The 20422-nt window shown below is 46.7% G+C and overlaps 1 protein-coding gene across 10 annotated transcripts in view; it reads left to right on the top strand.

The window, feature by feature from the left end:
- Positions 1 to 20422, top strand: part of KATNIP (katanin interacting protein) — a 223100-nt gene that overhangs the window by 134948 nt on the left and 67730 nt on the right. For 9 of the 10 annotated variants that reach the window (XM_073215370.1, XM_036992475.2, XM_036992476.2 and 6 more), the window contains 2 exons: positions 2713 to 2980; positions 6943 to 7074. In XM_073215370.1, coding sequence (XP_073071471.1) covers positions 2713 to 2980; positions 6943 to 7074 — 400 coding nt within the window. The remainder of the gene's footprint in view (positions 1 to 2712; positions 2981 to 6942; positions 7075 to 20422) is intronic. The other variant, XM_036992477.2, reaches the window with a different exon arrangement.

Raw genomic sequence — 20422 nt, 5'->3', positions numbered from 1 at the left:
GAAAAGAGCTCCAAAAGATAGACAGCTATATTCATTTCCTGTTTGCTGCTATAACACCTTGCCACAAACCTAGTAGCCTATCTAATAGTTCCGGAGGTCAGAAATCCAAATTTACTTTCACTGGTGTAAAATTAAGATGTCTACAGACCTATGTTCCTTCTGGAGACTTAGAGGAAATCCATTTCCTTGCCTTTTTCTAGCTTCTAGAGGCCACCTACATTCCTTGACTTGTGGCCTTTTCTTCCTCCTGCAAAGCAAACAGTGTAGCATCTTCTCATCTCCCTGACCTCTGTTTCCATCCTTATGTCTTCTCTTCCTACCCCTGATCTTCCTGTCCCCCTCTTATAAGGATCTCAGTGATTACATTAGGCCAACCTCGATAATCCAGGATAATATCCGCTTTCTCAAGATCCTTAACTTAATCACTTATCTGCAAAGTCCCTTTGCCACATAAGGTGACATTCACAGGGATTAGAATGTGGACATCTTTGGGGGCCATTTATTGAGCAGACAGCAGTTTTCCCTCTGGACCTCAAAGATTCATGACCATCCCACATGCAAAATACATCTATCCCATCCCAAGTTTCCCAAAAATCTCAACCCATTACAGTGTCAACTGAGTCTAAAATGTCATCGAAGTCTTATCTGCCCAAAACTCCCAAATCTCATCATCTAGATCATCTAAATTAGTGAGACTCTGGGTACAGCCCATCTTAAGGCAAATTCCTCTCTATCTGTGGACTTGTAAAACTAGGAAACAAGTTAACTGCTCCCAAATACAATGGTAGGTTAGGCACAGGGTAACAGTTATAGACCATCCCATTATAATAGAGAGAAAATGAATGGAAAAGAGGAGTCACCAGACCCAAGTGATTTTGAAATCCAGCTGGACAAACTCCATTAGGTTTTAAGACCTAGGAATAATTTCTATGGCTCAGGGCTCTACCCTCTTAGACATTGGCTCCACCCTTTCATGAAGGGTAGCATGTGTTTGCAGCTAAGTAGTTTTATCTATCTTTTTCCTGCCTGTAGAACTTTGGGAGTCTGACAGCTTTCTTTTATTTTGTCCTTTCTCTCTCCCATTCAGTCTAAGCTGGCAGTGTTTCTGCTGGTATAACATTCTCAAAAAGCTATGTTTGTCTCCTCTCTTTGTTGCTAGGCCTCACTCATTAGACAAGAGTCTCCTCCACAAATCTTTCCTGAATAACTCTATCTCTTTTCCTGGCTTCTGCTGACATGTCCAAGGGGATCTATGGGTCACATGTCTGATCTCTTTAAAGAGACTTCATTGTGATTGAATTCTCTAAACTTTGGATCCATCTGAGGTGCTAGCAAAATGTTGTCCAGACACACCATTATTTTTCTCTCTAGAACATACTTTTCTGACAGTGAATCTGCTAATTTTAGCATCTTTTTCAACCTGGATAGGCCAAGAGTCCCATATCATCAAATCCCAGTTCCTTTTTACCTAACAGTTCTTCTCTCATTCTGTCTCTTTCCTCGCACATTTTACTCTAAGCAGCAAGAAGAAACGAGACTGCATCTTCAACTTTTGGCTTGGGAAGCTTGTCAGCTAAATATCCAAATTCATCATTTACACCTTCCACTTACCACGTAACTGTAGGACCCTGTTCAGTTCAGAGTATACCATTACATAAAAGGATCCTCTCCACTAGTTCCTAATAACATGTTCCTGATTTCTTTCACCAGTAGCACCTTTAATGTCCATATTTCTATCATTGGCCCCTTAGGATGATTTCTCTGTGGTCAAAGTTTTCTCTACAGTGCTTCTTACACCTTCACGAGCCCTCACGGACTCACAGTGAGTAGGGTCTGGACATCCTTGGGGAGGCATTATCCAGCAGACCACAGCGATTGAGTGTACTGGTCAAGCACAAAGCCTTACTCATTTGCTTCTCACTTCTCAGAACCACGTTAGATACTTAATGAGGGCTGCAGGGTTGTGGTAGTGGGCTGGCAGGCCTAACTGGTGTGCCCATGCAGACCAGTTCACACTTTTGTCCCAGTGTACTTGTAGTACTGCCCTTTTCCCTTTTCAAAAAGACCCTGGCTTCAGTAATAAATTTTCTGGTCATTCTAAGTATAGATCTTTGATCTTAAATCTATACTTTAAGATTATAAAATCTATAATCTAATGGAAATGAAACATAAAAAAATTATCAAGCAGTTATAGTTAAGTGCTGAATGTCACGATATTTAGATACATCCAAACACCCTTCAATATACAGGACAGACCCCTACAACTATCTGCCAGACATTTTGCCATCTGGATTTTCAGAATCATTTGGGATTTCAGATTCTATCTGTGGTCCCTGGACTAGCAGTATCACCTTGTCAGTAATGCAAATGGGCCCCATCCAGGACCCACTGAATTGGAAACTCAAAGGGTAGGACCTCGCAATCTGTTTTACACATGTGTACACATGCATGCACACACACAAACTCTCTCTCTCCGTGGCATCCCAGGCATGTGGCCGCCCCAGTTAATACTTAAATACTGCTCTGTCAGGAGAGTTGCTTTTTGTCTCTGCCTTTTGTTGTTTCATCTTCAAAGTAGTGACAACACATGGGCTGAGATGATTTTGCTAAATGTTAGTTTAGTGGGAATGGTTCTTTGGTTCTAATGATCTATTTTCAAATGAGGTATTCTCAAAGTAACAAATTTCATTTTTGCTTCTTGACTTTTGGCAGGAGCTAAGAAAAAGCCTGGAACTCAGTGTAAATCTGCAAAGGAGCCAAAAGGATTGTTCCAGTGATGAGTATGACTCTATTGAAGAAGATATGGTCTCTGAGCCTGAGCCCGAGGACCGGGTGCTGGTGGACCATCCCAGAGATGACCCCCCTCTTTCCAGTGCTATCTCAGTGCAGAGGGATGTTGCTGAGGACCAGGAGACAGAAGGGCGCCCTCCCCAAGGCCCAGACACCCTTGTGGTGCTAGAATTTAATCCAGCTTCTAAAAGTGAGCTCTGCCTTATGTGGCATTTCTTTGCCTTTGGTGTCTGTATATCTAATAGTAGGACTGAAATTTCCAGTGGTAGTTTAAATTAGCTTTGGGTAGAACATCTTACAGGCCAGGGAGGTATTAGCAATCAGGTCTCTGCTGATCACAAGAGGCAAAGACTCCCAAAGGCCTGCAAATAACCTTGAAATTCCAGATGGTAAATGTCTGGTGGACAGTTGTGGGGAGAGCAGGGGCTATCATGTGTATTGTAGGACGGTTAACAGTATCTGCATGCCAACCAGCTAATGCAAATTGGCTTAAGCAAAAGGGACTGTTTCTTGGCTTGGATAACTGAGGAGTCCAGGACTGCAGCAGGACTCATTTCTCAGCTTTCCTCTCTCCTCCCCTCTTCTCCTCCCCTCCCCTCCCCTTCTGTTCTCTCTGCCTCTCCTCTCTGCCTTCTTTTTCTCGGTACCATTCTCAGATAGGCTCTTTACATGCAGACACAGAATTAAGACACTGGTTTTGCAAACTCCATCAGAAAGTAGATTTCTCTTCCTAAAAGCTCCCACAAAGGTCCCAGGCCTGGCCCTTGAACCCACACTGGGTCACTTCTCTGAGCTAGTCACGGTGTGTCTGACTGGCCAGGTCCAGCCAATAGGACTGCAGGTGTGATTATGGCCCTCCAAACCACATGGACCAACAGGAGTTTCCAGAGGAAAAGCAGGGTGAATGTGAAGGAGGAGGAAAGCATGCTGGGCAGTCAGAAACAGCAGCTGTCCACTGGAGAAGCCTTTTCAGAAAAGACTCTGGGAAGCTGAGTAAACAAAACACTTAGTGGGGAACAGGGAGGGGCCTACCCACCAAAGTCCTCATCCTGATCCTGAGCTGGCTTGGCCTCAGCTCGCTCCTTCCTCCTCATTCCGAGACTTCTCAAAGCTGCATGTGCCATGTTTTCCGAACCAAAGACCAAGACCAACCAGCTGGGGGTGAGACTAAGTGAACCTAAGGTAGAGAAACGAGTTGCAGAAAGCAGGCAGTGAGTTTATGCATCTGCTCAGGCTGCGCAACAAAGACCAGGGTTGGCCTAACCAGCAACCGACGTTTACCTTGTCACAGTTCTGGAGGCTGCAAGTCCAAGATCAGTGCGCTGGTGGAGCTGGTTTCTTCCAAGGCCTTCCCCCACCCCAGCTTGAGCTTGGCTGTCCTCTCCCTGTGTTGTCACGTGGTCTTCCCTCTGTGTGTCTGTGTGTACTGCTTTCCTCTTCTTACAAGGATGTCATTCAAATTGGATTAGTGTCCACTCTAGCAGACTCATTTTACCTTAATTGCCTCTTTAGAGACCGTGTCTCCTAATACAGTCACCTTCTGAGGTACTGCAGGTCAGGACTTGAACATAGGAGTTTGGGCAAGATGTAATAATAGGGCAGCCCTGGAAAACCCACTCCCAGGGGTTCAGGTCTCCAGAGAAGAGAACATGTGTGCCCTGGACACACTTTTACCATGTTCTCTCTCACCAACAAGCCCCTTCTGGGGCTGTTTCCCCTGCCCAGATCACCACATTTCCTCTCCCCTCCACTCTAAACCCTGAAAGCTGGCTCTCTGCTTCCCCCTCAAGATTAATCTCAGAGGATGGTTTCTCCAAGAAGCCCTCTTTGCGTCCCCAGCATGGCTGGGTCAGGAGGATGCCTCCTCTACCCCCAGAGCATCATCATGGCTGGTTTTGCTGACCCCAGTTTTCTTTCTCCCCCTCTGGCCTGTGAGCTCTGCAGGAACACAGGTCAGCTCCCACCCTCCATGGGCTCCCAGCATGCAGCACTCATCTGGCACATTCCAGCCACTCAGAAAATCTTTGTCAAACAAATGAAGCTGTTACACCATCTGCTAAAGTATCTGTTGGTCAAGGCACTGTTAATGCGCTTCTTTGTGAGACCACTGGGGCTCTAGGACATTGTTGCATGGATTGTGTTTTCTCCAAGAGGTGGGGAGGGAGGAAGGCTGTGAGGAGTGTGATGGCGCCCCTGCCCTGGGAATGGGGGCATAACAACTGCTTCCAGGCATGAAAGACCAGGCCACAGAAGGAGAGCAACTGGCTCCCAGGCACAATTTGTGAATGACACTGGTGTATAAAACAAAAACATCAAACTCCACACTCTTGACATTTTAGCAGCCATGGGCAGGGGCAGTGGACAGTGGGGTGGCTCACATGCCTCTTACTTCCCCTTTCATCTGCAGCCTCTGGTGGCTTCTTTAGCCCCAGCAGGAAGCAAACTCCCACTGAGAGGAGTAGGCAGAAGCCAGAGGCCTTTGTAATTTCTCCCCATATCCCAGCCTGGAATTGGAGTTCTCAACTAATCCTGGGCATTATTTTCAGCTGTAACCTGAAAGGATGCACTTGATTCTGGGCTGTTCATTCATTCACTGGGCAATATTATGCCCCAGCCACTGTGCTGGGACAAGATGGGCCTAGTCCCTTGGACGGCACTTCATCCTAACAAGGAAAACAGGGAATAAGCACATAAACGCATAAATAGTAACAATTGCCAGCATTTATTAAGTTCTTACTAACATGTCAAACACTACTGCAAAGGCTTTACATCTCATCCCTCATTTAATCCTTGTCACAACCCCAAGGAAAGTCCTGTCATTGTACTTGCTTTACAGATAGGGAAACTAAAGCACAGAGAGGTCAGAGCTTGCCCAAGATAACACAGCTAGAAACAGGCAGAGTGGGACTGAATCTCCAGGAGTCTGAGCCCAGAGCCTGAGCTCTTAATCAGTGTGCTAAATAAGTAAGCCAGATAAAGTCACAAGATGATAGTTGGGCTTCAAAGAGTCAATAAATAAATCCCACCCATCTGTTTTCCCTTCTAAGTGAAACAGATGAGAGATGGGTATGGGACTCTGATAGAAGAAGAGCAAATTATCACCTTTCCAGCTGATAAGAGTGGATTGGTGGCTACTCATGCCTGCCCCTTGGTAGTAGACAGACTCCCTCTCCCAGATCCAGCACCTTTCTTTTCTCCCTCTCTCCCTTTCTCTCCTTCCCTCTTTCCCTCTCCTTCTCTCCCCTCTTCTTCCTCCCTCCCTTCCTTTCTCTTCCTTTCTTTTCTTTCATAAAACTTCTGGGGTGGTTCTAAGCAATGGTATTCATGAAATCAAGGGTTCAATATGCTGGTTACATGTTTTTTCCAGACATTAAGACATGTAATTGCTTAAAAAAACATTTGTCCATGTGACCTCTGGAATCATCTACTGTTCCACCAGTGATCCAGGTGCCCCACTTTGGGAAACATTGATTCTAAAGCATGGCCTGTGGGCCTCTCACAGTCTGGCCCCACTCCCCAGCCCAGGCCCCAGCTGGTCGTCTGCCACATACCTTCCAGCTGTCTAGCCTTCATTAATGCCAGCCCCTGTGTCTGGAATGCCCCCAGCTCTGCCCCTGGGAACATCCGAGTCATCCGTGAGGGTCCTCCTCGGTGTCTGCTGCATACCTGCCAGCCACCTCTTCCATGTGCCACATGTCCCTCATGGCCCTGGTATGGGACCCTTCTTCTATCCCAGCCCTGCTGTCTTATCCATTCAGCATTCCTTTTCCTCAGCTAGGCTGTGAGTGCCTCAAGGGCCACAAATGTGTTTTACTATACTCTTTTGACTCCAGTTAGACCCAACACCTCCCTGATTGTAACACTCTCCCTATTCAGAAATGTTAAAACTTGAAAACCTGTGTGTGTCCTAGAATATTTCATTTATCTGCCAAAATGTGGTGCTTGGCATGCCAGTGGCTCTCAGCAAATTTGCTATGTTGTCTGCATTATTTCCATCTCTAATCCCAGACTAGCATGGTACCTGGCACAAAGTAGAGTTCAGTAAATATTTGTTGAATGAATTAGTGAATGAACAAACAAACAGATGCCTGAGCAGAATATGCCAGCTCTGCTTGCTTTCAGTGTTTGGCATAAACAATTGTTTTCTGACAGGTAATAAAAAGGAAAGGAATCTGTCTGCTAAGCGGAAGGACAATGCTGAGGTCTTCATTCCCAGCAAGCCTGCGCCAAACCTGAATGCCCAGGCCCTCACCATGTACTCAGACCAGGAGAAGGCATGCTCAAGTAAGAGTTCTGGGGGCCCCCAAGCAGGGCTGGTCACTCTCAGTGGGGTGCTATGATGGAGAAGTCCTTGCTTCATTACCCTCTCTGCCAAGACCTGAGCTGACCTTTTGCAAATGTATTATTAGTCAAGGTCTCCAAAGAAACAGAACCAACTGGGTCATGTGTGTGTGTAGGCAGAGAGAAAGGGAATGAGAAACAGAATGAGAGAGAGATTTATCATAAGAATTGACTCATACAGTTATGGAGGCTGGCAAGTCCAATCTGCAGGATGGATCTGCCTGCTGGAGATGCAGGAAGAGCCAACATTCCAGTTCAAAGGCCATCACACAGGAAGGGCCAGCATTGCAGATCAAGTCCAAAGGCAGTCTGCTAGAGAATTCTCTTACTCAGGGAAGGGTCAGTCCTTTTGTTCTATTCAGGCCTAAAGGATTGGTTGAGGCCCACTCACATTATAGAGGGCAATCTGCTTTTCTCTACCAATTAAAATGTGAATCTCATCCAAAAATACCCTCTCAGAAACAACCAGAATAATGTTTGACCAAATATCTGGGTTCCCCATGGCCCAGGCAAGTGAATACATAATTAACCATTATAGCTACTTTCTTATTCTACAACCAAGATGTGATTAATTGAAACTTTATTTTATTTTTGTTTTTACTTTTAAATTAATTCATTTATGGGGGTAATAATACATGCAAATGGTACTAAATTCTAACGGTACAAAAGAGTTTATGGTGAAGAGTCCGTCTGCCCCAAGTACTTCCTATGAACCCACCACCACTGTAAGCTTTTTGTTAATATCATAATAATTAGATGTATATTATATAATTAAATAGATGCAAGTAAATGAGAATCCTTATAACTAGCCTTTGAGTTGGGTCCTGTGACTATCCCCATTTCACTGATAAAGGACCGAGGCACAGAGCAGGTGATTCACACAGCTGGAAAGCAGTAGATGTAGGCCTCCAACCCCAGTGGAGTGACTCCACTGCTGTGGCCCAAACCGTGGCTGCACACAGTGGAGGCCGTAGATGAATCACCTCAGCCTGACACCCTAGGTTGAATCCAGTGTCTGGAGTGGCTCTGTGGGGGCCACTTGCTTCTGGTTTCTGTGACCCAAAGGACCTCAAAGAGCTCAAGGCATCCGGTGTCCCAAGAATTTGGAACCCTGGCATGCCCTGGGCAAAATCTAGGCCCACCCAGCCAGCCTTGTTACACAGGCAATTAGTCTGAGCCAGGGGCCCTGACCTCTGTGGCCATGGCATCCATCCACGTTTACAGGGAAGCTGGAAGGTCTGTTTCCTGCAGGGACAGGCTGAGGGGACCTGATGGTGGGAACCAGCCTCTCCCACACAGTCATCGTCTAAAGATCTGGCCTAGTGCACTCCAACCCTGAGGCCTGAGGCTTGAAGCTCTTTTCCCAGCCTCTCAGGGCAGTTGGAAGGAGGAGGAGGAGGAAATAACAATAACTACCATTACTGAGCACATACTGCCTTGGTTTGAATTTCCCCCCAAGAAGCAGACTCTCAGCAGAGGATTCAAGAACAAGTAATTTATCTGGGAGGTGTCCCTGATAGGACTGTCTTCCCAGAAATGGGCAGGGAAGTAGCCAGGATGGCTTCCTCCACCAAGTTCACTGGGCCAGTGGAGCGCCACCTGGCTGGGGAGCTCCAGGGGGCAGTGCTGAGCACGAGGCTCCTCAGTTTTGCATTTTACCGCTGCTTCCCCAGCCCAGGTGAGAGAGCTGGGCCTTCACATGCTCCTCCCTTCCATGCTGGGTCACAGGCTGTTGTTGGGGGTATTGACTCTCCAGCGCTCTGGCTCAGCAGGCCTGAGTGCCAGCGGAGCCCTGAACAGAGGTTGGCCTGAGGGCTGCAGGCTGTGCAGCACCCAGGCATTATCTGATTAACTCTTATCACAACCCAGAACCCAACTGGGGGGAAAGACTGTACTAAAAGAAGACAAGGCATTTTAGATAGCAAATGATAAAAAGAATGGCTTTAAGTTAAAGAGTGTACATCAACCCATGCAATTATAAAGTCCAAAGGGGTGTGATGTTTATCACAGCTGGATCCAGGTGACTAAAATACATTAGCAGCCTGCCTCTTTCCACCTCTCAGCTCAGCATTCTTTGTGCCCTTTACTCCCAGAGCAGTGCTCATGGGTGCTGAGGCAGCCACTGGCAGCTTTGGGCTTACAGCTCACCAGCCCAGCAACCCTGGCAGAAAACAAGTGTGGCAGACTTTGCAACCAGACCACCTGGTACAAATCTGGCTCTAACACCTACTAGCTCTGTGACCTTGGGCAGGTTACTTAACTTTCTGGGCTTTATTCTCCCATCTGCCATACCCTCCTCCAAGGTGTACTGTAAGGAGCAAAGGGCTGGGTAGATAGTCTGCGTAGATAGTCTAGGTAGATAGTCTGCTGGGTAGATAGTAGAGGGGCATCCGGCTCAGATCAAGAGCTTGGTCAGGGTCAGCTGGTACTGGTTCCACAACTGCCAGCAAAGCCTCGTAGCTGCTCCTCACTGCCCAGCTTAGGTCAGGGGTAGTTCTGTGAAGGGGACACTATTGCTGTCACCACAGGCAGAGGGAGTGGGTGCTAGGCAACAGAATCCAAGAACTCCCGTATAGATAATGTGACCTCCTTCTTCCATTTCACAGATGAGGTAACTCAGGCTGAGAACATGGAGGTCACAGCAAAGCTAGGATTCACACCCAGGCTCCAATGCCTGTGCCCTGCATTGCTTTGCCAGGCTGCTCTCTGGAGCTGTCTGGCCACAGAAGTGGCTTTGGAAGTGCCTGGGTATATGTCCTAGCAAGCCTGACTGTGACTCAGGCTATGTTCCAGCTGCAATTCTAGTCCAGTACGTGGACCCCTAGGTTGGGGAATCGAGGCAGCAGTGGCAACGAGCATCCTGGGAATGAGCCCTGGTCCATGGGCAGAGCAACCAGAGGAAGTTGGACCATAGGCTCCAGGCCTAGGGCTGCAGGTCAGAGCATGTTCCTATCCAGGCAGTCCAGTCCTGAATGGGGTTCCAGGTAAGGCCACAGGTTATTGTCTTCTTTGGCCTCACCAGAAATCTGTGTATTGAACCCTGGTCCAGGCCCTGGTAATTCAAGGACCATTGTCTCTGCTCTCACGGTGTTGATGTTTTAGTGAAAAAGAATAGATAATAAACACAGGTGACAGCTACTACCACAATAGCAACTTAGTGATGGCTGGGCAGTGTGGTTAGAGGAGGCCTCTCTGAGGAGGGGGAACTTGAGCTGAGAACTGGATGACATCAAGGAATAGCCCTTTGTAGAAGGGAAAGTCTGTGCAAAGTCCCTGAGGTAGGAAAGAGCTGCTCAGTGTCTCAAGAATCAGAAAGGAGGCTGGAGCATAGAGAATGAGGGGACAGCAGCTGAGATGAGGTCACAGAAGTGGGCAGGGCTAGAGCACACAGTTAGACTGGCAAGAGAGTTGGTGCTGGGAAGACCTCTTCAGCTTTACAGCAGGGGCCGCCATGACCTGGCTTACATTTTAACAAGATGAACAAGATCCCTCTGGCTGCCACATGGAGTGTGGCCTATTGGGAGCAAAGGGAGGATGTGGAGTAGCCAGGGAAGAGGCCACTGCAGGATGGAAGGAGTACTGGCCTGGTCTCTGAGTGTCACCAGTGGCTAGATTCCAGACAGTAGTTGGACTTGCTGAGGAGTCCCTTGTAGGCATGAGACTAGTTGTGACTTTTTATTCTGAGCAGCAGGGGCAAGAACCTGGGCATGAATCAGGGAGCCTGCCATGATAGGGCAAGAGAGCCGAGATGCAGCAGTGATGGGTAGACCTCTGGCTTGTCATTTGGCTGGGTTAAGTTTTGAATCTGCTCCACTAGCAAAGGAGACTCAGGCAACCCAGGTCCCCAGAGAGGGAGTCTGTGTCTGGAGAAGCCATGCAGTACTAAGTCCCCTGCAGGAGGGCTGAGGCCTTTGATCTGCATCCTGCCTCAGCTAGGAGTGACCTGGGAACTGCAGCCAGACAGAGCCTGCAGGTGTGGGAGTTGTCTGCATCTTATCACCATGAAGAGCCAGAACGCAGTGTGGGCAGAGTTAGGACCGAACTGGTTCCTGGAGACTTCTTGGTAAAAGCCAGAACCTAGAAGAGGCCTGCATGGGGCCTGAGGAAAGTAGAGGTGGGAAAGGAATCACTGTCCAAGTGACCTGACAAGGTCATATCAAGGTCACTGCTGTCCAGAGGATTAAAGACATGTCATGTTTATAGATCAATAATGGAGATATAGTCTATGGGGTGAAGAGTAAGATGTAATGTGTAAGATGTCAGAAAAACCTGGTGAATTTTGGATCTGTCAGCTCTGGTCAGGGGAAAAGAAGAACTGGGAAGCTGGGAAGAAGAGAGCAAGAAGAGGGGCCATGGGGCAAGGCCCTGCTCAGCCCTCAGAGCTCGGACAGCACGTGGGGAGTGTGGGGCGCTGTCCTGTGTGATGTTTTCCTGCACTTGGACAGGCTCCACTGACCTCTGCTCCAGTTGACAAGACCCCAGGCTGCACTGCTGGTGCTCACTCTATGTGGAAAGGAAAAAATGGCTGTTCAGAAGTTCCTCCAAAACAAGTTTTAAAAGAAATGAAACCTAAGGTCATGTGCCACTGTGCAGGAGACCTTCCAGAGCTCCTGGCAGAGTGGTACTGTGCAGTGGTGGTCAGGCACCCCTTGCTGCCATCCAGTGGGCTAACTGGGACTTCCCTTCTGCTTGTACAGGTCACAGTCACTAGATTTTCCACATCTGAGTAACGTGAAGAGCCAGCCTTAAAAAGCACTGAACTACCTCCCAAGCTGTGTTTTATACCTCATATGTAATTTTGGATTTAATCATCCAGACAACTCTGTAGGTACTGCTATTATCCATACCATTGTATGGAGGAAACTAAGGCACAGAGAGGTTAAGGAATCTGTCAAAGGTCACACAGCCAGTAAGTGATGAAGCCAGTGTTTGAAAACCTGGCTGCTATGTCTTTGCTCTTAACTTCACTACATGACCCTTCAAATGCCAACTAAAATGTTATTTTCTTACTACATACCCACATCAGCTTTGTCCTAAGCAATAACATGTCTAAGAATCACAGGTTTGAGTCACTTGTTGTATTTTTTCTATATGCTCTTTAAAATAAATATACAGCCTGTTAAGATTTCTAGAGTTAAACCATGTATCAACTAAAACATTTTGAATACTGTATTCATTTCCTAGGGCTGCTGTAACAAAGTACCAATCTGGGTGACTTAAAACAACAGAAATTTATTGTCTCAGTTCTGGAGGCTAGATGTCCAAAGTAAGGATGTCAGTAGGGCCATGTTACCTGTGAAGGTGCTAGGGAAGAATCTGTTCTACCCCTCTCCCTAGTTTCTGGTAGTTCCTTGACTTGTGGCCACATGATTGCAACTTTTACATGGCACTCTCCTGAGTGTGCATCTGTCTTTGGGTCCCAGTTTCCCCTTTTCATCAGGACACCAGTCCTGTTGTATGAAGACCTATCCTAATGACCTCATCCCAACTCGATCATCTGCAAGTACCCTACTTCTAACTAAGGTCACATGCACAGGTACTAGGGATCAGGGTTTCAACATCTTTTGTGGGGACACAAAATCTTCATACATAACATTTTGCGAAGTAAAGCCTAATTAATTAATTTATAATCTGCCTCTCTCCAAAATGCTCTGGCATGTTCTAACAAATTACAGTTAGTATGAGGTGCAAAACCTTAGCAAATATGTGAGGAGATGAGGGTGAAGAGAAAACAGGAGTAGAAAAAATAGGATGAAGCTGGGGGATGAACAGTCAAATGCCTGCGGGGGCCAGAGTTGTTACTCTGAGCTTCCGTGGCAAAGAAGCATGCATTCATATAAAACACTGCATGTGTCCATCTGATAAAAATCAGATTAGCAGCTTTCTCTGGTACTTGGTTCTTAGAGCAATTTGGCCCATCAGTTCCCTTAGGAGGACATTATTTGAGGTAGTGGAATCTTTATTTTGAACAGGTTTGCTACTCAACCTTTGTCTATTGAATATACCTGGCTCCTAACTAAGCAAAATTTAAAGAAAGGAAGGTTGAAAAATCACAGCATTGTCACACCTTCACACTGAAATGGGATTACAGTGGAGACACATGTCACACAGGGATTTGGCTCTAAAGTGAATGTGGCCAAAGATAGCCTTGAAAATACCCCACACCAATGGTGAGGTGCAGCAAATATGGCTGTGTATAAATAATCCCCAGACAGACATGTCATCTCTTGGTAAGCTCTGGGAGTCATCTCTCCTCCAGGGTGGGAATGATCACAGCTTCTTGACCGGGCCTCAAATAGAGGAGTTGGCTTTGTTTAGCATCTGGGCTGTAGGGAAAGTATGTTTTTTAAATGCTATGCTGAGGGTCCTGTATACTCACATCTCCAGAGGCACAAGGAACTTGAGACTACTTGAGAGGATAACAGAATCAAATCAGTTCACCCTTTTCTAGGCAAAATCTGGACTGCTTACATGCTTTAGTCTATATTTATGGGGGCAGGGGGCTATCTTTTGGGGAAACATAAAAAAATCAGCCTTTGTATGTCATCCTGGTGAATTGAACCTTTTATCAACTGTGTTGTTTCTGTTTGCTCTAGTAATGCTTTTTGCCTTAAAGTCTACCAACTTCCTTTCAGTTAGTGTTTAATAACTTCCTTCATCCTTTCATTTTCAAAGTTTCTCCATCCTTACATTGATGTTTGTCCCCTGTAAGCAGCGAGTAATTGGTTTTTATTTTTATCCTCTAACAATCTATGTGTTTTAATGGGCACATTTAGTCCATTTACATTTAATGTAATTGCGGATATATTTCAGTTTAACTCTACTGTCTTATTGTTTGCTTTTTATTTGTTCTGCCTGTTTTATGTTCCTCTTTCCTTTCTTGCCCTCTTTTAAATTGATTACTTTATATTATTCCTCTTTTTTCCTATTAGTTTGTTAGTTATACATTCTTTTATAATTCTCTTAGTGATTACCAGAGATTGCAACATGCCTTCTTGACTTATTAGGGTCTTCTTTAAATTAGCAAGTTTACCACTTCTCATTCAATGGAAGGACCTTACAACTCTGTAACTCCATTTACTCCCAACTTAAATGCTATTATTGTCATGTGTTTTAATTCTCTTTAGGGTTTAAACCTCACTCAATGATGACATCATCACCATTATTTCTTTTTTCCACAGTCAGTTGTAATTTGAATTTGCTCACATTGTTAGCCTTTCTGTGCACTTCACTCCTGGCTCTTTCCAGGTCACCCCAACTCTCAGACTATAGCCCTGAGTCTGTCACCAGCTCTGCTCAGCTTCCTAGCCATGTAGCACCTCTTATCAGAATCAGCAGCATGGTGAGGGGAAATGCTTCCCAGGTGCTGTGTTTCCTTCTCCTGCTTGCTCTTGGCTCTGTAATCCTTCACAGGCCTGTTCACTTTCCATGCCTTCAAACAGATTTCTTTTTTAAAAACAGATTTTTATAATATTTGGTCCAGGTTTTCCAGTTGTCCTTCAAGGAAAGGTTGGTCCAAATAGCTAGTCTACCATTACCAGAAGTGTAACCTACTGCCTGCACCTTTAAAAGCATTATTTCTCCCCTTGCCCCTTTTTGTTTGGCCAAGGTCATAAAATTAAATTTGTGTCATTTAAATGTGCAAATGATACAATTCCATGAGAGATAATTCCTCTCTATCACTGTAATTGTCCCTAGTTTTAATGAAGCGGCTTTATGTGTTTTGTAACTCTGCTCTCTATCCTCTGGTCTCTATCTGGCCTTCCAAGAAACTTCCAGAAACCTATTGTCTTCTTAAGGGTGAAAGGACATTAGTCTTTAATGCAGAAAGTTTATTGTCCAAGTTGTCATAGTGCTCTAGGGCAGTGATATATCTGAACCACTTTTCCCAGAAAAACTGCCAACCACAGAAATAAAGTAACACCCTTCAGCATAAGTGAAATAGAGGGCTTCTGTCAGGAAAACCTGCAGCAGAAAGACCATTCTGCCAAAGTATATAATCTCATAACATATTAGTCAGTGTTCATCATTAATAGCAAGATCAAATTGGCTGAAGCAACCAGGAAAAATGTATTACTCACAGACCTGGGAAGTCCAGGACTATATATTGGCCTCAGGCATGGTGGGATCCAGGTGCTCAGATGATACCACCAGGAACTGTTTCTTCATCACTTGGCTCCACTTTAGTCTAGTGGGTTTCAAACTTGAATGTGTGTGAGAATTATGTGCAAAGCAAATTAAAACATAGATTGTTGGACCCCAGCTCTAGTTTCTAATTCAGTGCACCTAAGGTGGATCCTAGCTATTTTATTTCCTAACAAGTACCCAAGTGATACTGATGTTAACTGGTATAGGAACCACTTTGAGGAGCATATCTCTAGTCTCAGACATGGTCTAGGAATGGCCCACAGTGGCTCCAGACTCCCTTTTACTGGCATAGCAACCTCAGGGGAAAACTCCCTTCCTAATAGTTCCAGCAGAGTCCAAGAACCAGCTCTCCATGAACCAATCTCCAGTCTCCGTGGTCAGGGAGAACCATTTCCCTCATTGGCCTAGACTGGGCCAGGAGAGGGGTCTGATCCATCCAAACCATGGAGACTGAGAAGAATAGGCAAAGGTTAGTCCCCAAAGGAAAACACAGGTGCCTGAAGGGCACTCACAGTTGTTGGAAGGTGAAAGCAACTGCTGTTCATCTCATATAAAAACTTACCACACAGGACATTTTGCTACAGATTCTTCAAAGGCAGGGTATGGAGGAAAGGACTGTAATATCCAAGAGGAAAGAGTGGAAATAATGTAGTCAGGGGGCCCTGCTTGAAAATCACGTGTATTCCTGGGCTGAAGAAGAAACAGCAGTAGAAGGATTAGTATTAAGAGTACAGACAGTGCCTGTGCGAGAGGCCCACAAAGAAGATTGAGAGGTGAGAAGAACACAGGCCTTGACAGACCATGTGTATCAGCTGAGAATTGCTGCCTAAAATGTAGTGGCTTAAAATGTCAGCCCTTTTATTATTGCTTAGGCATTTGCAGGTGGGTTGGCAGGTTCTGAAGTGAGCTAGTGGACAGCTAGGCTGGGTGGTCTCAGGCAGCCTCACTCATATATTTGCCAGGCCAGTTGGCCTGAGGATCTCAACAGGGATGACTCATCTGTGATCCACGTGGCCTCTCTGTCCAGCATGTGGCGGCCTGGGGCAGCAAGAGAAGGCATGCCCCAGTGTGCAAGAGCTTTTTTAAGACTGCTTGGTCACAATTGCCAACAGCCTATTGGCCAAAGGAAGTCACCAGGCCAAACCTAGCTAGAGAAATAGACTCTACGTCTTGGTGGGAGATGCTTGCAATGTCACAGTCAAAGTGGCACACCTCTAGGGGTGGAAGGAATTTGTGGCCACTCGTCATGGTCTCCCACACCATGAGAAGCATGTGGCTTGATGAGGCTGAGCCATCTGAAAGGCACAGAGGCTTTGGAGTACTCAGGCATAGACCACTGTCCCTTCCCACCTCCTAGTTGTGTTTTAGAAGTGCATGTAGGCATCTCAAGTCACAGCAAGGTTAAGTCAGCTGTTTCCCTGGACCTTTTTCCCCATAAAGTCCTACACAGTTTCCAGGCTGACAGGCACTGGGTAACAAGGAGTGTGGACTGCACTTAAACTTGCCTCTTCTTGGAAGAGGATGCTGAGGAAGATATTTTCTTCCAGCAGCAGAAAACTGTAGGGCTTATGCCACTCTAGAGGGGGCACCACTGCCTAGATCCAGCCTACCATCACCACATGGAATGCCAGTTGAAGGTCACTAGGTCATGTGATTTTTCAAGAGACCCCAGGAATCCCAGTTTCAGGTGGATTTAAACTTTATTTTAAAACTTAGCATCTTTTTTTTTTTTTTTGAAAAGCGAAAGCCATACAGCATACCTCTGCAGGCTGGTTTTGTACTGCGGACTGCTGGTGTATGATCTCTCTGGTAGACCCTTGTGATTCTCAGATTTACTGCTTGCCATTCCAGGGATTCCCATGTGACCCCAAAGGTCCCGTGTGTGTGGTAAGGGGCAGTTTTTCTAAGCCTCTGAATTTGAGCTTTTCAAGTCGCGGCTGGCAGGTGGGAACAAGTCACTTCACTGGTGAGCCAACTGCCAGCCCCACTTCCTCATGTCTGCATTGTGACATGTGTTGCATTCATGGTAAATCTCTTGAACTGATATGTTCTTTGTTACTCTGAGCAAGAGAAAGGCCAAGTTCTGGTGAAGCGAAGGAAAAGTGAACTTACTGGAAGAGGGGTGGCTTTCAACCAGAAAAGAGTAGTTTGGGATAAATTAAAATGTGCAGTTTGGCTTTTGCTGGTAGCACAAATTTATTGTGCAAATAAGCCCACCATTCTCTGGGTCTAAGATGAGAATAAAGCCACCCCCATGTGGCATTCAGGCCAGTACAGAAATGGCTCACCCGAGTGAGTGGTGAGAACATCAGACAGAGTTGAAAGGTGGGCCCTTCGCTGTTGTGAGGCAGTGCACAGTAAACACAGCCCACCCGTAGAATGTGATTCAGGACGATGTGGGCACTGCGAAGAGACATTTCTGGAAGCCACAGGCAGGGAGAGCTCTGGTGGTAAATCTGCAGAGTTGACCTTCACTGGGAGACAGGGTGGTTTAATTTTTAAAAGCATCTTCTTAGCATAATCTGACTGAAAGGGCATAGGCAGCACCCGATGGCCCTGCTGCTGAAGGAGCATTCCCTCTCAAGTGAAAGACACTGGGGGCAGGAGGGCTTGTACAGACAAAACTGGACACTGATAGGAGAAAATGCCTTCCTTGGTATCCTTTTCCAAGAAGAGGTGAGCATAGGGTTGCAGAGGCTAAGGACAGCGAGCTCGCTCAGGCACACTGTGCCACCCCAGCCCCAGACCACTGAGAAACAAGACGACAGGCCTCTTGCCCACAGAGTGGCAGCAAAAAGGCAGGGGTCGTCACCCAGCTCTTCCTAGAATTACTTACAAGTGCTTTGTGTGGGAAATGAGGAAGGAGCTCATGAATTTCAGGTTCTCCTTGTCCTGGTGCTGCCTGAGCCTGCAACACCCAGGTTTGCAACCCCACTGTCAGCATGCTGTGTGTTTGTTGGGCTTTACACATGATCTTAGTGCCTTCTTTACAGAATCAACTATAGAGTCTGGAGGGAGTTTGAATCTTTCAGCTCTGCTTTACTGGTAGAGGAAACAGTCTGTGTTAGTGATATTCACAAATAGTGAGACTGACAAGTTTGGGAGCTAAAATCTCTTTCCATCCATTCATTTGACAAAAATCATAATGCCAGGTGCCAAGGATGGAATGGTAAACAAGGTAGGCATGGTCTCCTACAGCAGCATGAGGCCTGTCAGGCTTCTGTGACCTTGGGGCCCCAAGAGAACTGAGCCCGAGCCCTCCCCACCCTTGCTGCCCACCAGGCTTCCGCTTGCACCCCCACTCCAGCCCCCTTGCCATCCCTCAGTGTGCCAAGCTCCGCCCACCTCAAGGCCTTGGAACCTGCTACCTGCTGTTCCCTTGGCCTGGAACAGCCTCCGCATATGGGTATTTACAAGGCTCACTGCCCCCAGGTCTCTGCTCAGATGTCATCTTCCCTGACTGAATACTGTCCTTCCCCTCCGCCATCTCTAGCCCTTACCCTGCTTTGTCTTTATGTCCTGTGAGCACCTGTCTGATTTGTGTCTGTCTCTGTCCCCTGACGGTGAGGTCTGTGAGGACGGGGTGTGCCTGCTCCACCCATCTCTATACCCCACCTGGGGCAGTGTTGCCCTCTGGAGTGCAGTGATGGTTGAGAGCCTGTGTAATTAATGTCTGTGCTTGCCAGGAGCCCCTTTCTGCTTCCACTACCCTTGGGCCAGGCTGCCTTTGTGCTTCAGGATCTCTCAGTTCCCACTTCAGTGCAGCCCAAGACCATGTCCTCTAGCTTCTTTTCACTGCTTTCTCCTGTCTTCCCAGCCACTTCAGGGACCCAGTCCCTCTTTCACCAAGTGAGGAAGATCCTAATGTGACCCTCAGCACCCCCTCCCTAACCCTCATTTCCATGCCCTCCCTACCTCAGCTACCACCAGTGACATATTAAACCAGGCTCCTTCCAGCTCTCACCTTCTCTGCTTGGTATTGGGCTGTTGGCTTTACCTTCTCATCCCTCCCGTTGCAGCACAAGTCAGATAACTGGTAAGAAAAGCAAACAGGGAGGCCAGAGCAGGCTTCCCTGGAGTGAGTGGAATCCCTGGGCTGCATTTCCAGCAGCTTCTTGCTTTTCTGTCCCCAGGAGCAGCTCTGGGGCAATGACAAGAAATGGGACATCAAAGTCAGAAAGTAACCCACTTGTTTATCACCCATGCTGGCCTTCCATGGGCATATGATGTTCCTTTAGGTGCCCTTGACCATCCTAGGGGAGTGGCTTGGACTCACTGAGGCCTGTACTAGCCCAGCCCTTGGGTTCTGTTGGCCTTCATGACATTTCGTAAAACCTGGAATATGTAATGAACAAATAAAATTCAGGGGATTTCACATAAATTTCAGATTCTACCTTTTCTTGAAAAACAAAATTGTTATCACTAAGAACCCAGCCTTATATGGCAAGTGTCAGCTGGAGCGGGGCAATGGCTCCCTGCATTTGGGCAAGTTCACTCAGAGTGCCTGCCCTGGGGCGCTCACATTCACAACCCCACTGTGGGTGCCTGGTAGAAATTTATATTCTCTCATTTCAGCTTAGCTTTCCCATGAAAGCCCATGATCTCCAACAACCCCGTGCCTGGTCATACCAGAAGCCAGCCCAGTAGAGCTACGTATGTCCTGTCCTGCCAGTACTGTTCTTGGTTTTGCTACTAGAACTCTCATTCAGGCATAGCATTCTAACCAAACATAGCAGGAGAGTCAAGTACTCCAACATGAATCCCTAATAATCAATGTTGATGATTTTCTGAGGTCATAAGGATGGAAGTATCCTGTTTCTCAATAAGCCTTGCACCAGAGGTCATACCTGTAAATTCCTAGCTAGTTTGTTACAGGCCAACATTAATGTCAGTCTTTGATACTGTTGCCAAATGATGCCATCCAGTTGCCTATGTTGAATTCACATCTCCAGCCCAGACCTCTGTCCCAAAGTCCAGACTCAGCTGTGTATGAGCCAACTCGGCAGCTCCACTCTGAGGCCAGAATCACATCTTGGGTCCAACCTGTCCAAACCTGAACCCCTGCTCTTTACTTCCAAACCTGCTCCCCTCCTCTGCCCTCTACAGCTCAGTTGAGAGCAACGCCATTGTCCACTTCCTCAGG

The sequence above is a fragment of the Manis javanica genome, chromosome 10, assembly GCF_040802235.1.
Source record: "Manis javanica isolate MJ-LG chromosome 10, MJ_LKY, whole genome shotgun sequence".
Taxonomy (NCBI): Eukaryota; Metazoa; Chordata; class Mammalia; order Pholidota; family Manidae; genus Manis; species Manis javanica.
The sequence above is the reverse complement of the archived record's forward strand: the minus strand, read 5'-3'. Positions and strand labels throughout refer to the sequence as shown.